The sequence below is a fragment of the Cladosporium halotolerans genome (genome assembly GCF_011745625.1).
Source record: "Cladosporium halotolerans strain TM138-S3 chromosome Unknown Sca2, whole genome shotgun sequence".
Lineage (NCBI taxonomy): Eukaryota > Fungi > Ascomycota > Dothideomycetes > Cladosporiales > Cladosporiaceae > Cladosporium > Cladosporium halotolerans.
In genome coordinates, this window is record NW_027191453.1 from 1,077,472 (window position 1) to 1,094,826 (window position 17,355).

A 17,355-nucleotide genomic window follows, 5' to 3' on the forward strand; every position below is an offset into this window, starting at 1 on the left:
CGCGCAGAGAGCATGTTTGTCATCGTGTCAACAGCAAGTAATAGATAGCGCGCTTCAGACAAAGCGCTTGATAGTGGCGTGGAAGTACGGACATGGGTAATAGGATTTTTTTACGGCAGATGAACCCGGGATGCATTGGACACTGATTCAAGATGAACCAGGGCAAGGCTGAGGATGAGCACGCTCGCAGCCCTTGAAAACGTGAGCGTCTCTGCTCTGATCGTAGCAATAATCGCCAGGTCGACGCTGCAGGGAAGGCCAAGCGAGAGCAAGAGTCAGGCGTCGGATGCCGCACCACTGACACCGGCTTGTGGCCATCCGCTTTCTGCCCGTACAAAGGTCGGCGTGGCCGGATGACGCCTCTCCACCGGGCTATCGCTGAATTGGATCCCTCGAGCGCACTCGCGCGCTCAACGCCGCCAGTAGCTCACGTTTGGGCCACGACCCCAGACACCCTGGAGTCGGTTAGCAAGACTTGGGTGTTTGGGTGGCGGCCAACGACAGGAGGATGAGGTGACATTCACGGCGCGGGCGGCCGGGGCGATCACCCGCGCACACAGCGAGACTGACTTCGGCTGCGGTTTCCAGCATGGCCGGACGCAAGTCCTCGTATTGACTGTTGTTCTATGTTGCAAAATGGAGATGTTTGTGGCTCGCGTGAAGCCCAGTCCGGATGCTGCGGTCGGATTCAGCAGCCCTACGACGAGCATCTGGCAGTTGGGCGCAATTTGGCTCCAAAATCTCGTGTCGGGGGAAGGCTTGGTAGAGCTTGGCTCTCGCGTGCGTGTTCATCACTTCCACTGCAGATCTGCCGGGCTTCAGCCAGGCCGCGATTTCTGGCAGACTGTTGGCTGTCTTTGGCCCGAACTCAGGCCCACCTCCAGATATCGCGCGTCAGGTTTCTCTCTCTCTGCGGCGCAGGCCTACCTCTCAACTCGGGTATCCGGCAATCCGTGGTCAACGCAAGCGAGCGAGACACCGAAACTGTAGGCGTGAGACCGTCTCACCGACATAGCACCTTGCAGGCTATCATGCTCTTGAGTGCAGGCACATGACAACCCATTGGCATCAGACCGTTCCCGGCGCTGAAGGGCACCCGCCCGCCCTCTTCTGGAAGCGCACGGCAGACCCCGAGTAGGGCCAACCCTCGATGTCAGTAGCGTAGCCTCCACGGGTCGGCGACCGTCCATAAATTTTCGGCCCTCAACGCACCTACCTCGCGACGGCGCCGCCTTGACCCAGGTTACCTCCACAAGCACGGGCCCATGAGCATTGTGGGGCGCATCACGGTGCGTCTCTGGTTCCCATGTCGTGGCGGGATGTGAAGAGGCGTGCTGTGATGCCGATCAAAGCATCCGGCAATGTCATACTGGTCAGGGCTCATTTCGAAACCCACGCCCCATGCCCTCACTCCGTAATTGTGGGGAGGTAGGTGGTCAGCCATTATATACTGCTCTGGCATGCCCTCGATTTCTGAGCAGACCCGTCGTTTCCTCCTCCATCGTCCCCTCTCCCTGTCACTCACCTTCCGCATCCCTTCTCATTGGACGTACAGAGCGGTCAGAGTCGCTTGACGACGACGCTCCGCAACAAGACTATCTGCTCCTTCATTGGAATAGGATAGCACCACTACTGCAACAACAACGACAATCAGCAGCTGAGGATCCGTTCAACGGATCAGCCTTCCATCGCCATGGTCCTCAATGGCAAGAAGCTGCAGGTGGCCCAGCTGTTGCTGGTCGTCATGCCTGCCTTCGTCCTGTTCGGTTACAACCAGTCTGGTGTCGGCGGTCTTCTCTCGCTGAGAAACTTCGCTGAGACGTTCCCGGAAATGGACACCGTCACCACCGAGGGTGCAGAGAAGAGCCACAAGAAGACCATCCAGGGTACCGTCGTCGCTATGTTCACCATTGGCGCGCTTCTCGGAGCCTTCTCCTGCTCCTGGTTCGGCGACAAGCTCGGCCGCCGCAAGATGATCTTCCTCGCTGGTATTCTGACCCTCATCGGCGAGATCCTCCAGTGCTCTTCGTTCCACATCGCCCAGTTCATCGTCGGACGATTCATCCTTGGATGGGGTGTTGGTCAGCTTTCCGCCACCGTCCCGGTCTGGCAGTCTGAGTGCTCCGGAACAAAGAACCGCGGTGCCCACACCGTCTTGGACGGATGCTTCATCAGTTTGGGTTACCTGCTCGAGTCCTGGATCAACCTTGGTTTCTTCGAGATCAACTTTGGCCCGGTCCAATGGCGCATCCCCTTGGTCTTCCCCATCTTCGTCTCGATCATGCTCATGTCCTGCGTCTTCCTCATTCCTGAGTCGCCGCGTTGGCTCTGCCGCAAGGGACGTGGTGAGCAGGCTCGTGCCAACTTGGCCAGGTTCCGCGGTCTCGCCCAGGACGACCCGCTGGTTGCTACCGAAATTGGCGGCATTGAGCTCGCTCTCGAGGAGACTGGTCACTCCGCTGCCAGCATGAAGGACATCTTCACCATGGGCAAGGACAAGCTTTTCTACCGCTTCATGCTCTGCATCCTGCTCCAATTACTTCAGCAGATGTGCGGAAGGTACGTTCAACAGTCACCTCGTTTCTTTGGGGAAATCATACTGACTCGTCTCCAGCAACCTCATCAGTGTCTACGCCACCATTCTCTTCCAGGACAGCTTGGGCATGTCCCCTGAGCTCTCTCGTGTTCTGACCGGTGCCTGCCTGACATGGAAGTTCCTGTCCTGCTTCGTTGCCTTCTTCACCATCGACCGCTTCGGCCGCCGCATCTTGTTCATCATCTCCGGCTTCGGCATGGCCAGCTGCATGATGTCGCTCGCCATCTGCACCAGCTTCCCCGACACCAACACCGGCGCGATGGGCGCGGCCGCCTTCTTCATCTTCGCCTTCAACTTCTTCGTCCCCATCGGCTTCCTCGGCTGCAACTTCCTCTACTGCACCGAAGTCGCGCCCATGCGCCTGCGTGTGCCCATGGCTTCCATTTCCACCGCCAACCACTGGCTGTGGAACTTCGTCGTCGTCATGGTAAGCCCCTTCAGCCCATTCCATCCTGCCCACGCGAACCACCCACTAACTTCCCACCCACCAGATCACCCCCGTCGCCGTCAACACGATCGGCTACCGGTACTTCATCGTCTACGCCGTCATCTCCGCCACGATCGTGCCGCTCGTCTACTTCTTCTACCCGGAGACGATGGGCCGCTCGCTCGAGGAGCTCGAGATGCTCTTCGCCGAGTCGCCGTCCATCATGTCCATCGTGCGCGAGTCCAAGCGCAAGCCGGCCGAGGGCGGCCTGGTCACGCAGCACCTGCGCGAGAAGATCGGCAAGGACGACGACGACGACGACGAGGTCGAGTACAAGGTCTAAAAAGGAAAAAGGATTATGGATACGAGATTTGCTTGTTTGGGATACATGGTGCGTTTGCGTCGGACTGCATTGCATCGGAGTTTTTGCTGTGCTTTTTCTTTCGGCGATGCGATGAATTTCGCTGCTGCTCTCTTGCGAGGGCTTGATGATACGCCTTTTACGATAGTTGGCAGATGAGCGGTCGAGAATGACTGCCACGCATACTGAGATGAAATGATCGGTTACCTTTTCACGTTTGCACGCTTTTTCCGTGTGGTGCTTTTTCAACTTCGGTGCTGTACCCGTTGATCAGACCCGGAGATGGTTCCGCCAGGAGGCTTCGCGCATCGCACACTCCTGGAGTGCTACAGGTGTTGAGCATTTGGCGGTGCTGCATCAGTCCTGTATTCGTTGCTTTATGGCTTTCAGCAGTGGACAACAGGAGGTCAAGTCGGTCATGGACGTAGTTCCGCGTAATTGTAGCACTATGGTCTGAGGACTGGACACAGAACAGGGCCGGAAGAGCGCCTGGAGAGCATTCAAGGAAAGTACATCTTCGGTGGCCGGACTGATCGGCTCCTTGATCGAAGTACTTCATAATGTTACTGGCACAGCGGACTCCGCCGGCTGCAGCAGCCGGCAGTGGTGAGAGTCGCATTGGCCCATGGCGCTCCAGCAAAAATAGAGGTGAAGGCGGCTTGGACGATCTTCTGAAACGCCTTTCAGTCGAACGAGTCGTCGACGTGACAGCGGCACGAGCAGATCACGAAGGCGGCGCGAACCACGAGTCGCGAACGCGTGTTCTTGCCGCAAAATAGCGCGCGGCAGCCCCGGCAGCCGCCGCAAGGCCTCGAAGGTTCGGCCGGATCTCTTCAAGGGTACTGCGCTCCAGGGGTGTGCGCGGCGGTGGCTGCGGGTGCGTGGAGTCTGGTGCGTGTGGGCAGGATCGGGAGATGACGCGCCTTAACAGAGGCTATATCGCAGAGCCTGCGCGGAGGGTGCGCGCGGGTGCCGTGGTGCAGCCTCAGGGCGCCCGGATGCGAGGCCGAACTCCTGAGATGCACGGCAGAGACAGATGCGCTGCTTGCAAGACTCCAAGCGACTGGAACGGCGGCGCCAAGCTTCCCCAGAGAGAGCGCCGTTGAGCCGCGCGCGCCGGCGCCGTTTGCGACGAGCATCGCCGCCGTGATCGCCTGCCCGTGGGTTGGCAGTGCTTTGTGTGCACGCGCTGCGGCGCGCAGAGAGCAGCAATCGCACGGGCAGAGCGAAGGGCGACGCCGCTGGCCAGACTCTGCGAGACGCTGCGCATCCTTGACCTGTTGGGAGATTGCTCTCCGCCCGCGTTTCACATCCCCGTCGGCACGGCCCGCCTCTTGGAGGTGGGCTGAGAGATCTCCCTGAGCGCGCTTACGCTCTCTCTCCCTTCAGCGCTGCGGTCCAGACGAGACACGCAGAAACGGCGCTCCGCCCATATCGCCGTCGACATATAACACGCGTGCCCTCTCCTGCCAGCCACCGCCTCGCGACCCAGCGCCCACGCCCCCTACTGCTGCTCTTCGCGCGCCCGCCGACACCACTCTCTTTCCCTCCGCCCCGTAACCCTACCAACACATCCACCACAGCCCGGCGCTGCACTACCTTCTCGTGGACGCTCACACCGATCCGCCGACAGGACATTCTTTCATTGCCTACGCTACGACACTCCTTGAACTTCTCTCTACCTTACACATTACATTTCTCAGGCTGGACACCTGATTCGGCCGACCCGCCTTCACCAACACCACCACACTCGCTTGACGCGTACCTTCATTGACCACCGTTCCAACCACACTTTTGCGCCCGACCATCACACCTCCTAAGACAATCAAACAACCACGACACGACGTACTAGCAGGACAAATCCAGCTTCCGCCCTCACGACCGCTTGATGCCCAGCAACGCCAGCCTTGGCCCATACCTACAGGAGAAGATGGATCACTACGACAACAGAGGATACGGCGGTGGGCGCAGTAAGAAGTTCAGCATGGGCAACATCTTCGGCGATCCCTTCCCGCTGGCCACGCTGGGAATTGGCATTGTAAGACACCCTGCGAAACATGCTGTTCCCACTTTGTCCAGACGCGCTTGCTAACATTTGACATCATAGTCCGGATGGCTTATCGCGTTCGTGAGCTCCATCATTGCTGACGTGCAAGGCGACTACCCCAACTACTCATGGTGGACGCTGGCTTTCATGTTGATGTGCATTGTTGCGGTCTTCGTCACCGTCGCAACGGACTCGGTCCACACATATCACGTGGCGCTTGTTGGGCTTTTATCCGCTGGCTTGGTCTTCACTACTTCGTCTGTGAACTCGCTGATCTACTATTCTGATGCTGCGAAAGAAGCGGCGGCGGCGGGTTTCATCCTGCTGTCCATGGTGTCTGTGAGTGGCGACGTCACTCCCTTCATGTTAGCACCAGCTAATAATTCTCTAGATCGTATGGATCTTCTACTACGGTTCGCAGCCGACAGCATCGCACCGCCGCACACTCGACTCCTTCGCCTTGCACAAAGATGGCGCGCCCTCGCGAAGCAGCCGCTACATGACCCAGCACTCTCACCGACCAGACACCATCCGCTCCAGCAGCCACCAGCCGCAAATGTACAACGCCAACCAGCTCGCGGGCTTCGAGACCTCGTCACCCGTGACAGGCTTCGCAGGAGGCGCAGTAGGCCAGCAACAGAGAGCCTCGGCATCAGCATTCCCTCAACCAGCTTCCACACCCGGCGTCTCAGCGCCCGGCACAGGAGTCGCGGAAAGCCACCAGCAGACCGAGTTCGACTACCCGTACCGCGCGAAGGCGATCTACAGCTACGAAGCGAACCCCGAAGACAGCAACGAGGTGTCTTTCTCCAAGCATGAAATCCTCGAGGTGTCAGATGTCAGCGGCAGGTGGTGGCAAGCGAAGAAGGAGAACGGCGACAAGGGCATCATCCCCAGTAATTACGTACGTTGCGATCCCACATCGCCTTCTGCTCGACTTTCACTAACAGTCACTTCCAGGTTGTCCTCATATAGTCCAGCACAAAAGGGCGGCCGCGATCGACGGAGGAAACGTGCTACAGAGAGAATGCGCGGCGCTCGACTGCCGTCTTCGGCCCAACTGTACGACCTGTTTTTGTTTGTTTTTTACCCTGCCCGGTGTCCACGGAACGCCCATGAGGCGTGTGCGAATTGGAACTTTCTTTTTCCTTCCCAAAACCTCTTTCTCCTGTTCTTGCCTTCTGCTGTTGATGTTCGATTACCGGGTCTCTTCTGCCCGAGATTGGTGTCTTTTTGGCCGGCAGATAGATCCCGCTCGGGCAATGCTGTCTTCTTTCATGTTGGGCTTCTTTCTCTTTTGGAACGCGCGATTACGATACCAGGGGAAACAAAGTCTTCGATTCTGCTCAATTGGTCCTTCCTGTTCTCTACGTGTGATGTGATTTCCGGATCTTGGGCGCTCGGGAAATGTGCGTGTCCGGTGAGCATGGCAGTGTCCGTAGAGTTCACTCTTGATACCAAGCTGACGACAGCTGATGAGATTCGGGATCTGGAAGCTAGCTTACTCTGCCCGGAACTCGCTCCGTACGTCATGGAGACGCGATACGCCCAAGCTTCGGCACTGCCAGCAATATCCCTGAGTCTGACGGTTGCGCAGCGGAGGCTACAATGTTTCGCCCACCGGTAACTGGTGGCAGACAACGCTAAGGCAAGAGCGCCGCTCCGAAGAGAGAACACCACAGAATCTGCAAGCGTCGTTGCCGTCCTCTCCGCAGCACGACCGTGCTGTTCTTTGTCTGGCAACGCCAGTACGTGCACGCGAGCGAGGTGGAGCGGCGAGGCTGCGGTTGCGGTGGGAATGAAGCGTGGTATGGGTCTCGCTGGTCTTTTCCCAAACGGGAAGGGGAATTCGAGGGCCCTTCCGTCTTGCGCAGCAGCACAGCGGGCGCAAGGAAGAGTGCGACGAGCGCGCCACTCCAGCTGCCGAGAGAGCCACAGCACCAGCTACACGTCAGGATCCGGCGACGTCTGAAACCCCTGCGCTCGCTGCTGGAAACGCCAATGCGCATGGCCGTCATGACTTCACCGCATCAGCGATTGGGCCTTCTCGACCGCTATCTTGCCGAGAGCCAATGAGAAGGCGCGGAAGCACGGATCAGTCAGCGGGCAGCGTCATAAGTGCCCTGCGAGCGTCTATGATGAAATAAGCTTCGTTTACATCGCGGTGGCGTCCACCTTTTACACTTATATTGCTGTTCCTTCAACCATTGTTGCGCGCGATTGTATACTCTTTCACAATCACATCCTTCTTAATCATCCAACATGGCACCCGGAGCAATTGAGCCTACCCACCACGCGCCTGATGGCCGTCACAATGGTGACATCCACCGCGACTACAACGATGACAGGAACGCCTCTTCGCAGGACACCCTGTACACCACAAGCAATGGCGTTCCCATGCCGCATCCCTACGAGACTCAGCGTGTTGGCGAGAACGGCCCCCTTCTCCTTCAGGACTTCCACCTGATCGATCTGCTTTCTCACTTCGACCGCGAGCGTATTCCCGAGCGTGTCGTTCACGCAAAGGGTGGCGGAGCCCACGGCTACTACAAGACCACTGACCCAATGGACGACCTCTGCCTGGCAGACATCTCCCAGAAGGACAAGCAGTGCCCGATCACCATCCGTTTCTCTACTGTCGGCGGTGAGAGCGGTACGCCTGACCTTGCCCGTGACCCTCGTGGCTTCTCCGTCAAGTTCCGCACTGACGAGGGCAACTGGGACATGGTCGCCAACAACACACCGGTCTTTTTCCTTCGCGACCCTGCGAAGTTCCCTCACTTCATCCACACTCAGAAGCGTCACCCCGCTACCCACCTGACCCACGGTGACGACTCGACCATGTTCTGGGACTACCTGTCTCAGAACCCCGAGTCTGTCCACCAGGTCATGATCCTCATGGGTGACCGTGGTATTCCCGACAGCTGGCGCAAGATGCACGGTTACGCCGGCCACACCCTCAAGCTCGTCAACAAGCAGGGCGAGTGGGTCTACGCCCAGATGCACATGAAGAGCAAGCAGGGCACCTCCTTCGTGACCCAGGAGGATTCCGCCAACTACAGCCCCGACTACTCGCAGAAGGACCTTTACGACGCCATCGAGGCTGGCGACTACCCCGGGTGGGACGTCTGCTTCCAGACCATGACTCCCAAGGAGGCCGAGGAGCTCTGGGAGAAGCAGCGCATCAACGTCTTCGACCTGACCCACGTCTGGCCGCAGAAGCAGTTCCCGCTCCGCAAGGTCGGCGAGTTCTACCTCAACGAGAACGTTCAGAACTACTTCGCCGAAATTGAGCAGATCGCCTTCAACCCCTCGCACATGCCGCCTGGCATCGAGCCCTCTGCCGATCCCGTCCTGCAGTCCCGCCTCTTCTCCTACCCCGACACCCACCGCCACCGCATCGGCGTCAACTACCAGCAGCTCCCGACCAACGCCACGCGCACGCCCTACCGTGTCGCCAACTTCCAGCGCGACGGCAACATGGCCTTCCACAACCAGGGCTCGCGCCCGGCCTACCTCTCCTCCATCGAGCCCATCAGCTTCCGCAACCGCAGCGTCGACCTGAGCAAGGTTCACGGCAACTTCATCGGCAACGCCGTCTCCTTCCTGAGCGAGATCCGCCCGGAGGACTTCAACGCCCCGCGCGCCCTGTGGGAGCGCGTCTGGGACGAGGGCGCCCGCGAGCGCTTCATCTCCAACATCTCCGGCCACATGAGCAACTGCCGCAGCGAGGAGATCCTCAAGCGCGAGATCGGCATCTTCCGCGAGGTGTCGGAGGACCTGGCTTCGCGCCTTGAGAAGGCCACCGGTGTCAAGGGTTACCCTGGCATCGCGGGCCTGCGCTTCAACGGCACGCACAACGGCATGGCGGACGATGGCAAGAACAAGAGCGCCAACGGCATGGACCCTGAGGTTGCTAGCGGCGAGTCGATGAACAACGGCGCTCCTCGCGCTGGTACGCACCAGTAGACTATGCTTGACTTCGGGGGTGTTTTGATATAGTAGTATATGTAATGCATCATGAATGAACGTTTTGTCCTTCATCAGATATCATCGCTTTCGTTTGCTTCCTCTCATACTATTGATCGGATTTGTCCTTCGCGCCGTACTCTCGTCTGTCCAACTCCTTTGCAAGCTCAGCTCAACTTCATTGTCCAGCCATGCTATCCAAGTACTCCAAATAACAATCAACCACAGTCTTCCATCCATACACTCACCATCGCAGCCGCACAAACCGCCAAGCACCAACTCAAACTGACTTCCGAGCGATCAGGCCAAGACAACAAACCCAAACCTCGCCGCCAAGTCGTGAAGTTCAGCTCCTACTTTGACCAGCCTATCACCGTCCGCCTGCTCCAGCTCCGTCAACACTATAGCTGCATTGGCGCGGCGCACGAGGCGCTCTCTGGACGTTGCGCGGGCATCAACCAGGCGATCAGCGACGACAGCCTATACCGTGTTGCTGTGACCCCTCTGTTCGAAGAGGCGGATGACGGCGTCCAAGAAAGGTTGATGCGGTTGCGAGTGATGGGATAAGGGATTGGGGGGGACCTTGTTCGGGTGATGGGGAGTGGTGGATACTCTGTCTTTCAGTTGAGTCGAACGCTCTGAACGCCCTCCATTCGCACATTGGTACTTAAATCTCATCATGCTTCGCCCTCAATCTCTTACGACATTCGCAGCTCTGGCCGCAGTCCTCGTCCAGGCCCAGCAAAGCCCAAATAACACCAACCGCGCAGTCGACATCCTCCCCTGCAACGCCATCCCCAACATCGACCTAAGCAGCGGCACCGTGTGCGAACGCGCTGGCCTCGCCTCCACCGGCGTCGGCATCGCGCCCGACGTCTTCGCCACAAACAACGCGTCGACAACGCCTACGAAGGCGGCGCCGCCGCCGGCTACCAGTACTCCATCCAGCACCTCTACGCCGGCGTCCCGCCCGCCCTGGCCGTCGCAGACCAGCCGCCCGCCTGCGCCCTGACGCTGCAGTACCAAGCCCAAACCCTACCCAACATCACCGGCCCGCGCGACTACTCAACCTCCTGCTCCGACACCTTCTCCGACACCTGCCTGGCCTCCCTGACAGCCTGCACACAAGAATCTCAGCCTTGCCAAACATTCAGGCCCACCGTAGGCCGGAAAAGAAGCGCGAAAGAAGTGAAAGTTGGTCTCACATACTCAGATACAATCTGTGGTCATTAATTGGTCGGCTTGTTTTATTGTTACTCCGCCCCAGGCTCGACGTCATATAGTACGTCTGTCCTGATCACGTACTTCGCACTTGGTGTGCCTTCCCGCTTGACACCAGTTCCCTCGTGCAGCAAGCTGCCTTCGGTCTCGCCATGAGGGAACATCGCCACGCTTCCCTGCACTGGTTTCACAGAGTACGCGTTCATGCTACCTTCTCTGAAACTCGGAAGGAAAAACGAAGTTTCACCGGCCTCGAACTCGTCGTTCAAGTAAACAAGGAAAGTGAAGAGAGACGACTGCTTGCCTGTAGATGGCGAGGCGTCGTAGATATACTTGTCTTCCGCAGAAATTCCAGATGGCGGCCATGCGCCGTCAATATGAGCACGGTACTCAGCGCCAGGGACGTAGCGGTAGACTCTGAATCTTCTGTTGAGGCCTCGTACCTTCTTGCCTGCAACTTCTGTTGGCACGAACGGAGCCACGCGAGACCAGAGCTTTGCATTGAAAGCCTCGTCGACTATCCAATAGAAATTGTGGGCAAGGATGCTCGATTCTTCGCCTTCTTCCGTGATGGGAGCGTCAGGCTTGAAGCCCACTGTTTCGCCGGCAGCAATTATGCCCTCGCATTCGGCCGGGGTGAGTACATCTTTTAGAAGATGGAGATTTGGTACTGTTGGGTGCTGATGATGTGTCGTCTTTGGTGGCTGTGATGTGGATAGAGGAATCGCGTCATCCTGTGAGGTGTACAACACCGCAGGGTGAAGATTTGGGGGCTTTCGTTGCGCTCCAGGTGTCGTCTCAAGGACGCGGAATGTGTTTGCCATGTTTTGTGGAGTAGATGAGAAGATCGTCCGATCCAGCACACTGTTGTAGACTTTCCTTCGAGGGGCCTCGTCTCTAAGATTCCACGCCTGGCGGGGAATGATGGGGAGTGCCTTTGACATTGAAGCTGGCTTCGCCGTCTCGACCACCGCGTGATCCGTTGGCCCTGTCAGACGAAGTACAGCATCCAGTACTAACAGAGCATCTTCTTCTCTCTCAGTTCTCGCTCTTCCATCTTCATCCAGTTGTTCGGCCAAGCCACTGACAACATCTAGGTCGCGAACCCAACGACAAAGCGCACCTAGTTTTGGCTTCTGCCTCCTTATGCTCATCTCAGCCAGCAGGATCCTTGCTTCCGTATATTTCCCATCCGCCAGAGCCCCGCTAATCTTTGCTGTGAGGTTGGTGTCGTCCGATGTCGCATTGAGACCGGTTGTGCATGCTTTCGAAAACTCATAGACGGTAGTGCGCAGATCCTTGCAGGCCTTCGTCTTGATCACTGCTGGGTTTGCGGCGAGGGTGTTCAGGGTGTCGATTGCGAGCTCGATGTCTTCATCGCAGAGGCCAACACTGGCAATAGTTTTGGCCTGGTTGTCCGGTGGGGGAGTGATGGGTTCCTGCCCAGCCTTCTGGCGCTTGGGTGCGGCTGAGATTGACGCGTCAGGCTGTTTGCGCTTGTTCTTTGATTTTGCCATCTTCAATGAGATGATCTCTGGGAAGTATGATCTGGCGTGAGCAGGAAGCCCTCGGTCGCACCTCAGTCTTCAAGACTTTCGACGTGGGCTTCAAATCCAGGGTCCAAGGCCTCGGTTTCTGGCGTCACTCAGGCTTCACCGTTAGATTCTCACGCCTCCTATCGTCACGACGTTATTTGTGTTGTTCAGTTGTCGACGGTGAGGCTCACAGCATCGGTGAGGTTTCACCTTCGCCAATCTGAGCAATATCTCCTTGCGACTCTTATAGACTTGCCTCCCATTTTACCTCGACCATCGCGAGCATCCTCACAAGCGGTCAAATTCCATCAATAACATTTTAGCAAGCAATCTAATGACAAGACTAACATACGCCAATACCCACGTAAGACATATTATGATCCGCAATGGAATGATGACATGATGTTTTCAGGCGCACTGAACATCTTCGAGTGGCATGATGAAATGTAGCGTGAGCATAAGACGGATTCGACATAACCCTAACCCTAACCCTACCAACATCGAACACAATGCTCCGCAACAGCACCCGTTTCGCCCTCAGCGTACCCTACACAACATAGGCTGTGAAGCCGATCGACCTGAGCAAAGGCACACTTGTGAAGAAGGTAGGATGTGTATGTGATACGTTACTTATAATATTTACGCAGAATATCCTGCCTGCTGGGTATCTTGCTGTCCCTCTATCGTCTTCGCGAACGCTAACACATATACTCACTTAAGCGAAACCCCTTTCCCTTCTCCGACGCACATCAGCCCACATCCTCAACACTATCTCCTCGGGTTGAGCTCGTTGCCACCCGCGACGTCAACCTCGATACCGGAGCTCTTCGCCGCGCCATTGACCCTCTCACCCTCCTTCAGCGCCACACCCTGATCTCTTGCCTTGACAGTGATGTTCTTCAGCTCAGCCAACATGACGTTCCTCGTCTGCTCGACCAGCGAATCAACGTCCTCCTTAGTCTTGCCCTTTGTCACAATCGGCTGCAAGACCTTCACGGGGATCGTGCCGGGACGGAAGAGTTTCCTCCTGACGTCAAGCACGTTGCTGTAGTTTGCGACAGCGATGGGGATGATGGGCACCTGTGCTTGGACAGCAAGGTGAAAGGCACCCTTCTTGAAGGGAAGAAGGTCCGGGTAGTCGTAGTAGCTGCGAGTGCCTTCAGGGAAGATGTAGACAGACTGCCTGTTCTTGTGCATCTGCTCTGCGGCGTTGTCGAAGGCGGCCACAGCTTGCGAGCGGGACTTGCGTTCGATGAATACAGTTTTGCTCAGGGCCACTGTTGAGCGAAGTTTGTTAGCATCTGTTTGCACATATATTGGCGTGTAGTTTTCGGATATTACTTACTGAACCAGCCCAGGAAAGGCAGATACATCAAGCTCTTCTTCGCAGTGACACTGCAGTACTTGGGAAAAAGGTGACCCAGTAATAGCACATCTAGCTCAGTCTGGTGGTTGCCGACCAGGACAGCAGGCCTCAATTTGTCCCAAGTCTCACCCTGCAGGAGGCCATCCGGGTCCTCAATTTCAAACCACACACCGGTGTATACCAGCATTGTCCACTTGAAGCTTCTTGCCGTAGTCCATTGCCCCAGACCTCCGTAGCCGACGACGTTCAAGCATGCCGAGGCGATCGTACCGTATGTTGCGCAGACGAGAAGGGCGGTGAAGGAGGCGACGCAGCGGGCGTAGTAGTCGATCTTCTGGCTGTTGGTGACATTCGCGACGACGTAGAGCACCTGGGTAGTGACGAGGACGGCGATGGGGCTGCCGACAACCCAGGCCAGGACGGTGGTGAAGGCCATGCTTGTGATTGGAACTCGGTGTGCGTTCAGGCGCGGTAAGCGGGCATAGCAGGGCTTGCGCTCGCGAGGTAAGGACAGCGGTCGACTCCCGTCGGATAGGCAGGTTCTCGAGCAGGACTCGGGCTTGTGATCAGACGGCCGGTAGTCAGATGAGACAGTCAAGTGCGCTGTCGGCGGCGCTCAATTGCATATGTTTTGTGTGGGGTGCAGCGGGGCTGCAGAAAGCCAAATTGTTGGGCCCCGAGCTGTATGAGCTTTTGAGAGCAAGCACTTTCACCAGCCGCTAGTAAAATCGAGGGCACAAGGCGCAGATAGCTTCAAGTAGGGACTGACAGACTTATACTGAGGTCAAAGCTGTTCATGCGGTATGCGTAATCGTACAATTTTGTACTAGTACAGTAATGCTAGGTATTCATACATCGCAACAGTGGTATCATTCGCAGCCCATGCGCCGCAATTGCAACCGAGCCCATTAATAGAAGAACGTTCACTCCACGCTGGTGGGTATCTTGACTTCGCCTCTCTTCCGCTCTGTGTGCGGCATGCCGTAACGGTGGCCAACTCCCTTGCTGCTCCTGCCGTCCTTGCCGACGTTCTCAGCACTGATGTCCTGGAACTTAAAGTCCCAGCGTCTCCCTTGTACTGTCCTCTGCGTACGTGCCTTCCACTCTTTTTGTTTCCTCTCCTTCTCCACAGCCGCAGCGTGCTCCTTCTCTTCTATCTCGGCAAAGCGGTTGAGACGCTCGGTGCGGGAGACATCCTCTGCGTTCCAGCGCTCCAGCTGCACGAGTTGAGGGTGAGGAATACGCTTGTCGGCAGGCAGAAGACTGGGCGAGAAAGCCTTTGCGGCATCTTCACGAGTGAAGTTCCGAGACTCGGATGTGGGGTAGAACAGCTGTTGACGAGTGGCGGGATGCACTGGAAGGTCATTGATGCTCTCGTGGGCTACCATGTTTGAGCCATCTTGCCTCAAAGGTGTTGTGGGAAGCATGGCCAAGACAGCCTCGTTGTAAGGTGCAGCCAATTGTTTGCCCTAGACGATATGTTAGCAAATTGGTCTGGAAGAAGACTGCTAAATAGTAGAGTTGAGGTTGCGCTGTAGGATCAGAGAGGCTCGCATGCATTTGTTTTGTAACCATGTAGGTGTCTTAAAGACTAATCGATTTTTAAATTTAAATCATCACAATGACAGCTGGGGAAGTGTTAGAGAAAATGAAAGGGTTGAACTCACTTCTTCGATCCACTGCTTCTCGATAGTCTTCAACCGGATGACGGCAGCCACTCGGCGCATGTCTACACCATACGCCGCACTGACACCCTGTAGATCCATCTTCCTCACGACGACCTGCCGGTAAAGCTCTTCTCTCAGTTCTTCCGAGAGCACTGCTTCACTCTTGAACGCTTGATTCAGCGGGAATGGGTAGAGGTCAGACAATCTCTCTTTAGGCGGTATTCTGGCCTCTGCGATTCGCTTGGCGCGAGCTTCAGCACGAACTGCCGCCCTGGAAGCCCTCTCTGCTTCGTCGACACCCTCTGCTTCTTCTTGTTTAACAACTTCTGCCTCCCGAGCATCTTCAGTCTCTCGAGCTCGCTGGGTTGCCTCTTCACGTTCAGGCCAGCGTCTCATGTTTCCCTCCTTATCATACGCGGACAAGTAGTTCGTAGAGCCAGGGGAGGAACGTCGGAATCGGAAACCGGGACCAGCCAGCCATGCATCCATATCGCGTCGTAGAAGGGTTTTACGCCGTACGGGGGCTTTACCTGCCTCCTTGTTGCGCTCAAGAGCAGCAGGGGATTTGTGGAAAGAGCGCGAAAAGACATGAGGCTCGGCGACAGCCTGTGGTCTTGAGCGGAGACATTGGCATGCCGACGGCTGCGGCAGCCTCTGAGGCTGTAAACGCGGAGGCATTGTGTTTGTGATGACAAAAAGAAAAGGGTGTGGATGATGAGGGAGATGGGAGCAGGAGGACAGCAAGGTCAAAATTAGGAAGGCTCCACCCGGCGGAAGCTGCGGCGGCATTCCCGCGGCGACTTCACCTCCGAACCTCACGTCTTGGGCGATCCCTCTTACAACCTTGCTTCCCAGGACCACAGCGTGATAGAGCGCGAGGTGCATTGCAGTCTTTAACACATTAGAGGTCGGAGAATCTGCACGTGCTGGTCTCATCTACGTGTGTGAGAATGTCGCAATCTTTCTCGAGCAAATCGTTGACAGAACGTTGACGCATCCTTAAATAGCGCACCGTTGCAGGATTTCTACTTAGTTGCGACATCAGGCAAACCTGGCTCATGGCCACGCATATTCTAAACGTGAAGAAAAGCATCATTTCATAGAGGTAGCCTCCGCATTGGCTTTCTGTTCGAGGTGTACTGATCGCACCTAATATCATGACTGGCATCCACGAAATCGAAATTCCGAAACTTGCAGGAGTCATTTTCTTGCCATTGATGTTGTTAACGACAAGAAATGAAGTGTGGTGGAAGACTAACTGCCCGGCCTGGTCCAAAATCCACCAGAAGCGTACCCATGCACTCACTTGCATCTTCGTATCCTCGCCATCAAAGTCCCACCTCATACGATATTCAGTGCGCGAGGCCTCTTCCCGTCAAATGGCGCTCTGGAACCCAGCCCTCAAGAACCGCTAGAGTATATCCTCTGTCCACCTCGACCCGCCTCGCTTCAGCCTCAAACAGATCCGCCTCCAGCTGCGCATTTGCCCTTGCCACAGCCGCTGCAGCTTCCCTCTCGCTTCTCTGCGCCACGTACCTTTTGTAGTAAAGAATGCCCATCGCGAGACAGACTGAGAGAAGGGTGGCGCACATGAAGACAATCAATAAAATGCTGGCTTTGGAGAGCGAGGCCATGTTGTCGGAATCGGCGGGCATGATCGGTGTGTCGCTTGTGTTGGTGGCTTTCCGATCCACGGCTCCCGGATATCAGAGCTTCTCGACAGGTGTGTGGTCGAAAGACTAGCGTTTCGAATTATCTTGGTGGGTGATCATGAGCAGATCGTGGATTGAGAGGATGCGGTGACCGATCTTTCAAAGCGTCGAAGATATGGGCGACAGGCTGTTGAGGAGATCCAGGAAACCATGCAGTGGGCGAGCAAAAATCGATTCCTCCGAGAGATGTCACATGCCTGCAAGATAACGATCACATGACAGCAATTGTCTGTTGATTACAATCGAAGTCTCTCGGCAGCGGATAAAAGCACGTGATACTGGCAGAAGAGGCAATGATGTCGTAAGAAATCGGTAAAGAGATCGTTTTGGATTAGAACAACTCAAAAGCTCTGGCGCGCATTGAAACAATTTAACTTTGACGGCCGACGAACACGTACTTCGACCCTGCTCCGAGATCCGCCCAAGCCTTACTTGGAGGGGTCCATGAGTTCCT

General features: G+C 56.4%; 7 protein-coding genes across 7 annotated transcripts; 4 read left to right on the top strand and 3 right to left on the bottom strand.

Annotated features, from left to right (window-relative positions):
- Positions 1–1,693: 1,693 nt before the first annotated feature.
- On the top strand, positions 1,694–3,366 carry WHR41_00896 (uncharacterized protein; the record flags this gene model as incomplete). The annotated part of the gene is made up of 3 exons (XM_069369502.1): positions 1,694–2,559; positions 2,615–3,023; positions 3,088–3,366. The coding sequence occupies 3 exons, from the start codon at positions 1,694–1,696 to the stop codon at positions 3,364–3,366; spliced, it is 1,554 nt and encodes a 517-aa protein (XP_069233567.1).
- A 1,197-nt stretch (positions 3,367–4,563) lies between these two features.
- WHR41_00897 (uncharacterized protein) lies at positions 4,564–6,781 on the top strand. Its single transcript, XM_069369503.1, has 4 exons — positions 4,564–5,422; positions 5,492–5,770; positions 5,823–6,335; positions 6,392–6,781. Exons 1-4 carry the CDS (start codon positions 5,273–5,275, stop codon positions 6,404–6,406), a joined length of 957 nt encoding a protein of 318 aa, XP_069233566.1. The 5' UTR covers positions 4,564–5,272; the 3' UTR covers positions 6,407–6,781.
- A 912-nt stretch (positions 6,782–7,693) lies between these two features.
- Positions 7,694–9,400, top strand: WHR41_00898 (uncharacterized protein; the record flags this gene model as incomplete). Its single annotated transcript, XM_069369504.1, has 1 exon — positions 7,694–9,400. The coding sequence occupies one exon, from the start codon at positions 7,694–7,696 to the stop codon at positions 9,398–9,400; it is 1,707 nt and encodes a 568-aa protein (XP_069233569.1).
- Positions 9,401–10,079: 679 nt separating this feature from the next.
- WHR41_00899 (uncharacterized protein) lies at positions 10,080–10,412 on the top strand (the record flags this gene model as incomplete). The annotated part of the gene is made up of 1 exon (XM_069369505.1): positions 10,080–10,412. The coding sequence occupies one exon, from the start codon at positions 10,080–10,082 to the stop codon at positions 10,410–10,412; it is 333 nt and encodes a 110-aa protein (XP_069233568.1).
- A 241-nt stretch (positions 10,413–10,653) lies between these two features.
- On the bottom strand, positions 10,654–12,138 carry WHR41_00900 (uncharacterized protein; the record flags this gene model as incomplete). Its single annotated transcript, XM_069369506.1, has 1 exon — positions 10,654–12,138. The coding sequence occupies one exon, from the start codon at positions 12,136–12,138 to the stop codon at positions 10,654–10,656; it is 1,485 nt and encodes a 494-aa protein (XP_069233633.1).
- Positions 12,139–12,757: 619 nt separating this feature from the next.
- On the bottom strand, positions 12,758–14,110 carry WHR41_00901 (uncharacterized protein). Its single transcript, XM_069369507.1, has 2 exons — positions 13,502–14,110; positions 12,758–13,433 (listed from the first exon to the last, which is right to left on the bottom strand). The coding sequence occupies exons 1-2, from the start codon at positions 13,956–13,958 to the stop codon at positions 12,925–12,927; spliced, it is 966 nt and encodes a 321-aa protein (XP_069233632.1). The 5' UTR covers positions 13,959–14,110; the 3' UTR covers positions 12,758–12,924.
- Positions 14,111–14,313: 203 nt separating this feature from the next.
- Positions 14,314–15,915, bottom strand: WHR41_00902 (mitochondrial 37S ribosomal protein mS45). Its single transcript, XM_069369508.1, has 2 exons — positions 15,190–15,915; positions 14,314–14,991 (listed from the first exon to the last, which is right to left on the bottom strand). The coding sequence occupies exons 1-2, from the start codon at positions 15,865–15,867 to the stop codon at positions 14,446–14,448; spliced, it is 1,224 nt and encodes a 407-aa protein (XP_069233631.1). The 5' UTR covers positions 15,868–15,915; the 3' UTR covers positions 14,314–14,445.
- Between the last annotated feature and the right edge of the window lie 1,440 nt (positions 15,916–17,355).

Excerpts from the sequence above, each read along its gene's own strand:
- WHR41_00901 (XM_069369507.1), bottom strand. The coding sequence starts at position 13,958 with ATGGCCTTCACCACCGTCCTGGCCTGGGTTGTCGGCAGCCCCATCGCC. Across the intron at positions 13,434-13,501 it reads GCCTTTCCTGGGCTGGTTCA|TGGCCCTGAGCAAAACTGTA; the intron begins GTAAGTAATATC and ends TTCGCTCAACAG.
- WHR41_00902 (XM_069369508.1), bottom strand. The coding sequence starts at position 15,867 with ATGCCTCCGCGTTTACAGCCTCAGAGGCTGCCGCAGCCGTCGGCATGC. Across the intron at positions 14,992-15,189 it reads AGAAGCAGTGGATCGAAGAA|GGCAAACAATTGGCTGCACC; the intron begins GTGAGTTCAACC and ends CATATCGTCTAG.
- WHR41_00897 (XM_069369503.1), top strand. The coding sequence starts at position 5,273 with ATGCCCAGCAACGCCAGCCTTGGCCCATACCTACAGGAGAAGATGGAT. Across the intron at positions 5,423-5,491 it reads CCACGCTGGGAATTGGCATT|TCCGGATGGCTTATCGCGTT; the intron begins GTAAGACACCCT and ends TTGACATCATAG. Across the intron at positions 5,771-5,822 it reads TCCTGCTGTCCATGGTGTCT|ATCGTATGGATCTTCTACTA; the intron begins GTGAGTGGCGAC and ends ATAATTCTCTAG.